This window comes from Tamandua tetradactyla, chromosome 20 (assembly GCF_023851605.1).
Source record: "Tamandua tetradactyla isolate mTamTet1 chromosome 20, mTamTet1.pri, whole genome shotgun sequence".
NCBI lineage: Eukaryota > Metazoa > Chordata > Mammalia > Pilosa > Myrmecophagidae > Tamandua > Tamandua tetradactyla.
The window spans coordinates 53,197,139-53,209,173 of NC_135346.1; the positions used below are offsets into that span (position 1 = coordinate 53,197,139).

At 38.0% G+C, this 12,035-nt stretch overlaps 1 protein-coding gene across 6 annotated transcripts in view; it reads right to left on the reverse strand.

The window, feature by feature from the left end:
- The window catches only part of FBXW11 (F-box and WD repeat domain containing 11), a 174,895-nt gene that overhangs the window by 16,187 nt on the left and 146,673 nt on the right, over positions 1–12,035 (reverse strand). For all 6 annotated transcript variants that reach the window (XM_077137641.1, XM_077137640.1, XM_077137644.1 and 3 more), the window contains 2 exons: positions 9,498–9,635; positions 1,623–1,741 (listed from right to left, as the gene is read on the reverse strand). In XM_077137641.1, coding sequence (XP_076993756.1) covers positions 1,623–1,741; positions 9,498–9,635 — 257 coding nt within the window. The remainder of the gene's footprint in view (positions 1–1,622; positions 1,742–9,497; positions 9,636–12,035) is intronic.

Genomic DNA, 12,035 nt, shown 5'->3' on the forward strand with positions numbered 1-12,035 from the left:
ATCAAAGGAATGGGCACTGTTCAAAAAGGAATGACCCCCCCACTCTCTCTAAGCCAGCTAAGCAGGTGAACTCAATACCCTTCCCCCCATACGGGACATGACTCCCAGGGGTGTAAATCTCCCTGCAATGTAGGACAGGACTCCTGGGCTGCTGAGACTTGGCATCATGGGATTGAGAAAGGCTTCTTGACCAAAAAGGGGAAGAGAAATGAGACAAAAGAAAGTTTCAGTGACTGAGAGATTTCAAAATTGAGAAGTTATCCTGGAGGTTATTCTTATGCATTACATAGACATCCCTTTTTAGTTTATGGTATATTGGAATGGCTGGAAGGAAGTACCTGAAACTGTTGAACTGTGTTCCAGTAGCCCTGATTCTTGAAGATGATTGTGTAACTACATAGCTTTTACAATGTGACTGTGTGAGTGTGAAAACCTGTGTCTGATGCTGCTTTCATCTAGGTATGAACAGATGAGTAAAAAAATAAGGATAGAAAATAAGTAACGGGGGTGGGGATAAAGGGTAAAAAATTGGGTAGATTGAAATACTAGTGGTCAATGAAAGGGAGGAGTAAGGGATATAGGACGTATGAGATTTTTCTTTTTATTTCTTTTCCTGGAGTGATGCAAACGTTCTAAAAATGATCATGGTGAGGAATACACAACTATGTGATGATACTGTGAGCCACTGATTGTATACTATGGATAGACGATATGTGTGTGATGATTTCTCAATCAAAAAAAAGGAATGCCCCACAAATGTTACTACAGCAAAGCTGGAAGAGTTTACAAGGTTACCCAGCATGCTGCTGGTATCATTGTAAACAAACAAGTGAAGGGCAAGATTCTTGCCAAGAGAATTAATGTGTGTATTGAGCAAATTAAGCACTCTAAGAGCCAATATAGCTTCCTAAAACATGTAAAGGAAAATTATCAGAAAAAAAAAGAAGTCAAAGAGAAAGGGACCTGGGTTCAACTGAACTGCCAGCCTGCTCCACCCAGAGAAGCACACTTGGTGAATGGAAAGGAGTATGACTCCTGGAGCCTATTCCCTATGAATTCATGGCATAAGAGATGTAAAAATAAAATAAAAGACTTATGGGTTGTTTAAAAAAAAAAAAAGAGGAAATAACATCTACCTACTTTGAAAAGTTGATGTGAAAATAGAACAGAATAACATTACACAAAATATCTAGCACACTATCTGACTCTCAAATTTTACTTTCCCTGTGTCCCTCAAAAGGTTCTACAAATATCTGCTTCTGATTCTTCCAGTGTTTGTAGGTTGCTGCCCACCATACTCCTAGAACGCCTGCCTTCCTCTCTTCTTTTCTCTGGTCCACAATCTCCCTAGAGGAGAAAGCCAGCTTTATACAAGGCAATATGCTTTTTATTTCATAGGCAGGCATGTTGCCAATTCTATAATGGATGCCACTGCAAATAGGACCAACTTAGCAAAAATTAACTTTCCTGCCTACTTTGCTCAAAAAAATCCAAGTGTATCTGAGATGTAGCATATAAAAACATATGCAAAGCATGCGCATACCTCTACCACAAGACAGAGTGAATCTCAGTCTCCTTAGGGAAGGCACACAGATTCAGACCAATGAAGCCAAACCACTCACCTCACTGTAGAGTCTGAAGAGCCAGTTACAATGACACGCTCATCATACTGGAGACAAAGGACAGAGCCTGTATGTCCTGTTAACACTTTCAAACATTCCAAGCTGGTTTTATCCCAAATCTATTGAGACAAGATCAACCACAAAGAGTAATTTACTATATCATATTTTGATAAAACTATTATCTTACTTTATTTTCCAAATCATAAAATAAAACACACCTGTGTTATAGTAAAAACAGTTAAATATCAAATAGGTGGGGAATGACAAGAAGGAAAAGGGGCAAATACTGAACTGCCAAGAGAGATTTGCTATTTTGTTTACCTTGTATCCTTAACTACTGTACTCATTATACCTATCAACAGTCTTATAAAGGAAACTTTTTAAAAATAAGATCTGTAAAAAGAGCTGGCTTCCCAACTCGGGACAACAATTTGAAAACATCTATTAAGAGGCTTTAAAAACTCATACCTCTTAACCCATTATGCTGTTTACAAAAATAAAAACAGATGTTTAACATTATGGAAAGATTTCAAAGCAAGCTATGAAGATTTTTTAATGAGAAAAATATAATGCTTACACTTAAAAAACTCAGAACAAAAATTATCTAGGTAGTAACACTGCCACTATGCTCACTTAAAATAAGAAAACATAGATTAAAGGAAATACAATGTTAAAATAGGGTTGTTGGGTTTTTTTGTACTTTGAGTGCTCTCTTTCTTCCTTCTTTTAATCTTTCCAGCGTTTCCCAAATTTTTGTAGTCAATTTACAATAGAGGGATGGGAAGTGGTTTTAGTCCATATACAACAGAGGGGTGGGAAGTGGTTTTTTCAAAGATTGGATTCTTAAAAATAGACTCCATGGACCTAAAAATAGACTCTATGGACCTAATTCTTCACTAGTGAAATAAAACTATCATAATTTGCAATGCTCCTAATGTTGACTGCAAATGGCAAAGATATTACAAGTGCTATAGGCATTTAAATGTCCTTCTATAATAGCAAGGCTTGCTTTTAATTTCTGACCTAGTAGGACCTGATTTAAACATAAGTATGTCTCTATAAGTGACCCGTTTAGAAACAGCCAGTGTAAGTGAAACGCAAGCCTAGGGTCATGCTTTGAGAAGCTCTTTATAAATCATGCTTACCTATCTCTTAAAGTAGAATTATCAAAACTAAATAGAGGGTGGTGCAATGGTGGCTCAGTGGCAGAATTCTTGCCTGCCATGCCAGAGACCCAGGTTCAATCCCCGGAACCTGCCCATGCAAAAAAAAAAAATTTAATAGTAATGTGTCACTTTTTCTAGGGTGTATTTGTGGTTACAGGTTAGAGCTATCAAAAAGTTATTAACATAAAAACAGTGTTCTGTGGTCAAATAAAAGTTTGGGAAGCTGAGAAATATTGGGTGTCTCTCTGCAGGCCTTCCAGAGCCTTTACATGCTACTGTATCCTGTGAATTTATTTCTAAGATGGAAATGCAGCATGCAGTGTTTTCTAAACTTCTTTGAAGGAAGTTATTCTTTGCCAAGAATACCTATAAACATCCTTTAGATTCACATCCACCTTTTGAAAATATTGCCATAAAGCAATAAAACAGTTTCTTTATAGTTTACACGCAATGTTCTTTGCCCTAGTTATCTGAATAACTGATATCCCACTATTTCATTCATACACACGCACACACACACACACACACGCACACACTTCTTTAACTAGCCAAAGTAAAACAACCGAAAACCTGGTCAAGATAAAGAAAGCACACTACAGCCTATCTCTCCAGTTGATTAGACAAAATACAAAGCAAACAGTCAGCTGACCAACCTTCAGCAAGGCGGCTATCACCACTTTCTTTTGGGAAACCCTCACTGGGGTCTCAGCATGGGCCCTGCATCCAAAATGGTTAAGTAGGCAGAAAAATTTATTGAGAGGACATGTGGGCACTCTTGAAAAGCAGAGATGCAACATCTCTCATTAAGCCAACTCTGCAGGTAAACTCACTTCCCTCCCCACTCCCAGGGGTGTAAATCTCCCTGGCAACACAGAACATGACTCCCGTGGGTTTGAGCAAGTCTTCTTGACCAAAGGGGGAAGAGAAATGAAACAAAATAAAGTTTCAGTGGTTGAGAGATCATTCTGGAGATTATTCTTATGCATCATTTAGATATTTCTTCTTTAGTTTTAGGTGTACTAGAACAGCTAGAAGGAAATACCTGAAACTGTTGAACTGTAATCCAGTCACCTTGATTCTTGAAAACAATTGTATAACAGTGTGACCATGTGATTGTGAAAATCTTATGGCTGACACTCTCTTTATACAGTGTATGGACAAATGAGTATAAAATAAAGACAAAAATAAATAAATAATGGTGGGGGCATTGGATGTTTAGGGTGTTCATTTTTATTTTTTTCTTATTACAAAAATAAATAAATAATGGGGGAGTAAAAGGGTATGGGATGTTTTTGGGTGTTCATTTTTTTTTTCTTATTTTTTTTGGAGTAATGGGAATGCTCAAGAATTGATTGCGGTGATCACAACTATGTGATCACACATCACAACTATGTGATGATACTGTGAATCACTGACTGTATACCTTGGTATGATTATATGGTATGTGAATACATCTCAATAAAATTGTATTAAAAAAATAGCCAGGGATTCTGAAAAAGGAAAAAAAAAAGGGATCAGGTTGTATTGTGGTTAGGAGCTACAATCTGTAGAATTAACCCACATGGGGGTGAATTTATGGTTTATATTATTTGTTGTTTCCACCTTTCTTTCAATTGTAGCTTTGGCCCAGAGGCGGGCACCAATCAGGGAGATTCACAGTAGAGGAGAAAAACAAGCAACTAAAATTTTCAAAGAAACCTCTTTCTGGACTAGAGGGCTAAAACAGAGGTCCCTGGAGCCCAAAGAATGCATGAGGAAGCTCTTTTTTTTTCCTCTCTCTTTATTTACATGACTCTGACCCAAGAGCAGGCCCCAGGTAACAAAAATGCAGGAATCCCATATTCCTGGCCAGAGGAAAGGAAAAAATGGGTCCCTATGGCCCAAAGAGACTTGGGGAAACGCCAAAGAGGAAAGAGCCAGAAAAAGGGGTCCCCTACTTCTGTATAAGAACCCACACAATACAGGTCTTGGGTTCACTGTGGTACTGCTCATGCACAGGAGAGACCAAACTGGCATAGCCAAGGCTCTCAAGAGTGAATTGATATTTAAACCACTGCTGATGTCTCAGACTAAATTCTGCATAGTGCAAGCCCAAGAAAGACCCAAAGCAGCAGGAAAGGGTTTGAAAAGTAGAAAAGAGATTAGAACCACCCCTACAACTCATCCCTTCCTACCACCCCACATGTCTTACGTAAAAGTCAAGACCAAACTTGAAATGAATGCTTGCTTAAAAGATTATTCATCCATACACATTCTCTAAAGAATTATAACAGAACTCATAGTCTTTAAAACAACATTCACAATGTAAAGCAGGTATTATAAACTAGACTCCATGAAGTAAAGACAAAGACATGTGATTTGAAAGAAAAGACTATAAAATATATCTGAAATTTAAAAATTCACTGGATGGAGTCAATAGCTGAATGAAGGTGAGACAAAAAAATTTTGGTCAACTTGAAGATAGATCAACATAAATTATCTAGGGTGACGCGACAGTGGCTCAGTGGCAGAACTGAGTGGCAGAACTCTTGCCTGCCATGTCGGAGACCCAGGTTCGATTTCTAGTGGGTGCCCATGCAAGAAAAAGAAAAATCTAGAACAGAGAGGAAGACTGGGAAAAAAAATGTGAACAATATTAAAAGGACTATTATTATTTTTGTAATTAAGAGTTCCAGGAGAGGAGAAAGCGATAGCAGCAGAAAAATATTTTGAAAAAATAATGGCCAAAAACTTTGATTTGGTGAAAGACATAAATTTACAGATTTAAGAAACTCAGCAAAAAACATCTTAGATATATCTCCAAAAACTTGACCCATAAAAGAAAAAATCTTCTGCTCTATGAAAGAGGTCATTAAGAAAATGAAAAGACAGCTATAAATTGGAAGAAAATATTTGTAGAACAGATTTCTGGCAAAGGACTTGTATCCAAAATATATAAAGAACTCTCAAAATTCAATAATAAGAAAACAATGTACATGGGTGGTTCAATGGCAGAAAGTTTGCCTTCCATGTGTGAGACCCAGGTTTGATTCCCAGACCATGCACTGTGTGTGGAGGAGGGGGGAAGACTCAATAATAAGAAAACTCACTTTAAAAATGGTAAAAGAGATCTGGGGGACTTCCGGAGAAGATAGCGGCTTAGTAAGACACGCGGGTCTTAGTTCCTCCTCCAGAAAAGCAACTAAAGAAACAGAAACAATACGAAACAGCTCCCGGAGCCACGACAGAGACCAAAAAGACAGCGTACCCCATTCTGGAACGGCTGAACGGGCAGGGAGAATCCGCTGTGGTGAGATACCCGAGGGGCGTGCGTTTTCCCGGCCGGGGCGGCTGGCGACTGGGGTCCCCTCCATGCACGTGGCTCCCTGGTCTGACTGGGAACGCTGGATAGTGGGGCCCTCCCACCACGCTTGGCGTCTCGGGCCAGCTGGGCAATTTGGACCGGCACTCCCCCAAGCCATGGCTGGCGACCCCCCCTCCACACGCGGTTTCCCGGGCCGACTGCGAGATTCGGATTGGCAAGTTAAAGGAGCCACAGCATCTTTTACTGGTGGGCCCCGCAGACAGACGAGCGCCACGAGCGCCACCTACTGGGCAGGAAAAGAAAAACAGCCCAGAGATTTCACAGAAAAACCTTTCAACCAGCTGGGTCCCACACCCAGGGAAATCTGATCAAATGCCCAGACACCAGCAGAAAATAATGGATGACGCTCGGAAAATTGAAGATATGGCCCAGTCAAAGGAACAAACCAATAGTTCAAATGAGATACAGGAGCTGAGACAACTAATGCTGAATATACGAACAGAAATGGAAAAACTCTTCAAAAACCAAATCAATAAATTGAGGGAGGACATGAAGAAGACATGGGCTGAACAAAAAGAAGAAATAGAAAATCTGAAAAAACAAATCACAGAACTTATGGGAGTGAAGGACAAAGAAGAAAAAATGGAAAAAACAATGGATACCTACAATGGTAGATCTAAAGAGACAGAAGCTACAATTAGTGAACTGGAGGATGGAACATCTGAATTCCAAAAAGAAACAGAAACTATAGGGAAAAGACTGGAAAAACTTGAGCAGGGGATCAGGGAACTGAATGACAATATGAAGCGCACAAATATACGTGTTGTGGGTGTCCCAGAAGGAGAAGAGAAGGGAAAAGGAGGAGAAAAACTAATGGAAGAAATTATCACTGAGAATTTCCCAACTTTTATGAAAGACCTAAATTTACAGATCCAAGAAGTGCAGCGCACCCCAAAGAGAATAGACCCAAATAGGCATTCTCCAAGACACTTACTAGTTAGAATGTCAGAGGTCAAAGAGAAAGAGAGGATCTTGAAAGCAGCAAGAGAAAAACAATCTGTCACATACAAGGGAAACCCAATAAGACTATGTGTAGATTTCTCAGCAGAAACCATGGAAGCTAGAAGACAGTGGGATGATATATTTAAATTACTAAAAGAGAAAAACTGCCAACCAAGACTTCTATATCCAGCAAAATTGTCCTTCAAAAATGAAGGAGAAATTAAAACATTTATAGACAAAAAGTCACTGAGAGAATTTGTGACCAAGAGACCAGCCCTGCAAGAAATACTAAAGGGAGCACTAGAGTCAGATACGAAAAGACAGAAGAGCGAGGTATGGAGTAAAGTGTAGAAAGAAGGAAAATCAGATATGATATATATAATACAAAAGGCAAAATGGTAGAGGAAAATATTATCCAAACAGTAATAACACTAAAAGTTAATGGACTGAATTTCCCAATCAAAAGACATAGAATGGCAGAATGGATTACGACCCAGCAATACCACTGCTAGGTATCTACTCAAAGGACTTAAGGGCAAAGACACAGACGGACATTTGCACACCAGTGTTTATAGCAGCATTATCTACAATTGCAAAGAGATGGAAACAGCCAAAATGTCCATCAACAGACGAGTGGCTAAACAAACTGTGGCGTATACCTACGATGGAATATTATGCAGCTTTAAGACAGACTAAATTTATGAAGCATGTAATAACATGGATGGACCTAGAGAACATTATGCTGAGTGAGTCTAGCCAAAAACTAAAGGACAAATACTGTATGGTCCCACTGATGTGAACCGACATTCGAGAATCAGCTTGGAATATATCATTGGTAACAGAGACCAGCAGGAGTTAGAAACAGGGTAAGATAATGGGTAATTGGAGCTGAAGGGATACAGACTGTGCAACAGGACTAGATACAAAAACTCAAAAATGGACAGCACAATAATACCTAAGTGTAATGTAACTATGTTGGAACACTGAATGAAGCTGCACCTGAAATATAGTTTTTTGTTTGTTTGTTAAAAAAAAAAAAAAAAAAAGAATTAAAAAAAAAAGTTTTCAAAAAAAAAAAAAATGGTAAAAGATGGCAACAGAAACTTCACCAAAGAATATACAGACGGCAATCAAACACATGAAAAGATACTCATCAACATTAATCACTAGAGAAACACACATTTAAACCACAATGAACTACATCTCTATACATCTATCAGGGTAGCTAATAACAAAAAAACTGAAACTACCAAGTGCTGAAAAGGATGCAGGAAAAAAAAGACCTCAAACATTGTAGATGGCAATATTAAATGGTACAGTCACTCTGGAAAACAGTTTCGCAATTTCTTAACAGGCAAGATACACACTTTACTAATCCACTTTACCCAAGTGAACTGAAAACGTAGGTTTCCCCCAAAACCTGCATGCATATGTTTATAGCAGGTTTATTCAAAATTGTGAAAAACTGGAAACAACACAAATCTCTTTTCGATGGGTAAATGTATAAGCATACTGTGATGCATACATAAGATAGAAAACTACGCGGCAATACAAAGGAAAGAACTCCTGCTAAACACAACACAGATGAATCTGAAATGCACTATACTAAGTGCAAGAATCTATTTATACAGCATTCTCGAAAGGGCAAAATTATAGGAAAAGAAAAAAGATCAGTGGTTGCCAAGGCCTAGGGAGATGGAGGAGAGGAGCTGACTACAAACAAAATACACAGGGGAATTTGGGGGGGATGATGAAGCTGTTCTATTTCTTGATTGTGAAGGTAATGCAACTCTGTGTTTGTTTAACAGAACTTTACATCAAAGAGGGAATTTTCCTGGATATAAATTATACCTCAAATTTTTAAAAAGATTTTTTTAATGTGGAAAATAAGATACAAACAATGTAAAATAAAACCAGTAAGACCAAGCATCAAGCAGATTATTTCGACACAGAGAAATTCACAGTTTATCTGTTACTGAAAAGTGAATGAAAATAATATGGACGGCTCTTGTCATTCTTTTGTGTTATCATCTGAACACATGATAACATATATCTCTCTCAGAAACCATATAAGGTAATGGCTTTGATTTACAGGCAAGCTAATGACACTGTCACCAGCTAGCAAAGTAATCAAGACCCTGGGATATTTTCTATTTGCACTTAAATACAGAACACAGAATGTTAACATGCTTACAGGAGGATAAGGAGTGAGACAATCCAGAGGTCTTGTGTTAGTTAAAAGGAAATGCTCTGGCTTTATTTCTTTAGAACCACACTAAGAGCTGCCAAGATTGAGTGGTACCGATAAAAACCAATCTGGAGTAAATGGAGGGATTGTCTTATCTGGTGTCTAACACATAACTGTGATTCTAAAAATAACAGAAACAAAACACAGTTATTCACCTTTATAGAGTTATCTCGCAGGCCACTGATAATTTTTTCATCATCATACTGTAAACAGTAGACACCTTTACTATTTTCAGACCGGCACTGAATCCTTTGCAAGTTGTGTCGTCCACACCGCCAGTTAGATTCTATAGTCTAGGGGAAAAAAGGAGACAATAGATGAGTTTTGCGAACTGACTATTCTATTAGGCTTCAGACAGTGGCCTGGCATCCAGAAACAGCATACCACTGATATCTTGATCACGGTTTGTGTAATTGTCTGTGGAAAGGAACCATACTCTTTTCCAAGTAAGACATTACCAACAATGCTTCTGCTCAAACTTTCCCTGCCTGTATGATAACTATCATAGGATTTCCAATGGGCTTTGGGTTGGGTTTGAGAAAAATGGCCCAGATAGACTTCAATATGTTTAAAGAATTCCACTTGCACCCAAAACATACAACTAAATAATAACTCGCTGCATTGCTCTCTAATACCAATTACAATATCTGGCCAAAGAGTACCACCATCATATATACGGATAGCCTACGTATCTATCTAAAGCACTGTCTTGGATCACTGAGACACGGAGTAACGTACTACTATTGTACACCAATGTAAAAAGAATTGTGTTTGTTACCATTTTTAATCTCTCACCAGACTAGGAGTTCCTTTAGAATAAGAATGGTACATTTCAGCCTTAGACTCTTGTTCTTTCATCATTCATGCAACATATACTGATATGTTAGTTTATTCCAGGTACTGTGCTAGGCAATGGAGATACAAAGATTAACAAGAAAGCATTAAGGATTCAAGAGAGGCACCCCTTTAATACCTAGCACACAGGATATGGAACCAGATATTCTCTAAACCTAAGTTTATTTTACTAAATGATCCACACAATAATCTTGGGAAGACATTCTTATATTTTCTAATTTACAAAGAAACAGCTTAATTTGTCTAAGGCCATAAATCCAGTGACTGAATGACCTGGACATCAAATTCAGTTCTTTTTAATTCTAAGTCCATGCTTTGTCTACTAAAACATGCAGCACCTATAAGGAAGTATGAAGCAGTGAACATAGAACATAAAAAGATCAGTAACAATTCCAGATAAAATACAAGTGCCAAAGGAGTGGTAAAAAGCTAAGAGCTGCAGCACTCAAGGGAACAATATGGACTTGGGACACTGGGAAAGTTCAAATGAGGAAGGAGGTCATGCCCAGAGCACTACGAGACCTAACCTCTAATAGCAGAGGATCAATAGATAAGTTCTTACTATGAACAACCAAGGTCTAAATTCTTGATCCTTAAAATCAGAAGACAGTAAGAGACTATAGTAACTGGACACTTTAGTTAAGGATATAGTTTGAAAGATTGTCTCTGAGTAGCTTCTAGTTTAATCATTTGCTTTGTTGAAGAAAGTAGATAAATCTTACCTTTATTCCTAATAAGGCCATAATTACCAGCTCTGTTGACATCTAACAAACACTATTTCCTCTTATTTTGAAGGCAGTATGCTTCTGTATGTTCCAAAACGTCAAATTCTACTATCTGTTATGTGCCAGGCATTATGCTACTGTAATATTATAATATGCGTTTTATATAGTTGAAGTTTATTTCATTTAATCATCACAACTCTGAAGCAGAAATTACTGTTTTCAATTTTCACAGAAAGAACTGAAAGGTTGGAGATTTGTGGCCCTAGTACTTGGCGCAAGGTCCTAAATATAATCCCTGCCCTCTAAGAGTGCCCACTCACAGTCTTGAGACAGAAGGCCAGCATATTTTCATCACCCAGGGGATGCACAGAGGTTCCATGCAGGTATTAGTAGCAAGGAAATGCTCATTTGCTCACCTGCCCATCTACACCAAGTTTGGACTTCCTAGGGAGCTTCATCACCCCACTGACTGTGTAAAATATTAGACATATAAACCCATATTTCAGAACCAAAAAACACTAACCACTCCACCTCTGCTACCTCTATTAAGGCAGACAATATATGTCTGTATAAGCAACTTCTTTAAAAGGGATCCAGAATATAAAGAAATTCTTAAATTCAACTCAATGCATGGAATCATTTACAGAAATAATTTATTTTTAGATAGTGGCTGAGCAACCTCAGCAAACTAAGCATACCAGGAAAATGCTGACGTAGGAGGCAGACGTACTGGTAACAAGTTTTATTCATGGCCAGTGACTCTTGGCAGTGGTTACCAATGTTCAAGCTATACCCTTTGGGGACCCAGAGTTGCTGCAGGATTTATGATTCCAAAGGAACCCAAAGTATTACAAAGATGATATGCAACATGTCTTACATATATACCAGATGTCCTTTCTAAAATTCATATGGCTTTTCTAAAGTTTAAAACATATACAATTGCTTTAAAACTGAACTAGTAACTAGCTTTGTTACTCTGTATATTTCAATTATTTAGAGCACATTTACTATTACATGAGAATTTGCCTCCAAAAAATTTTATTTAAAAAGAGAGGGTAGGGGAATTCCCATAACAAAAATTATTTCCTATGTGCTATTCCACAATTCTAAAAT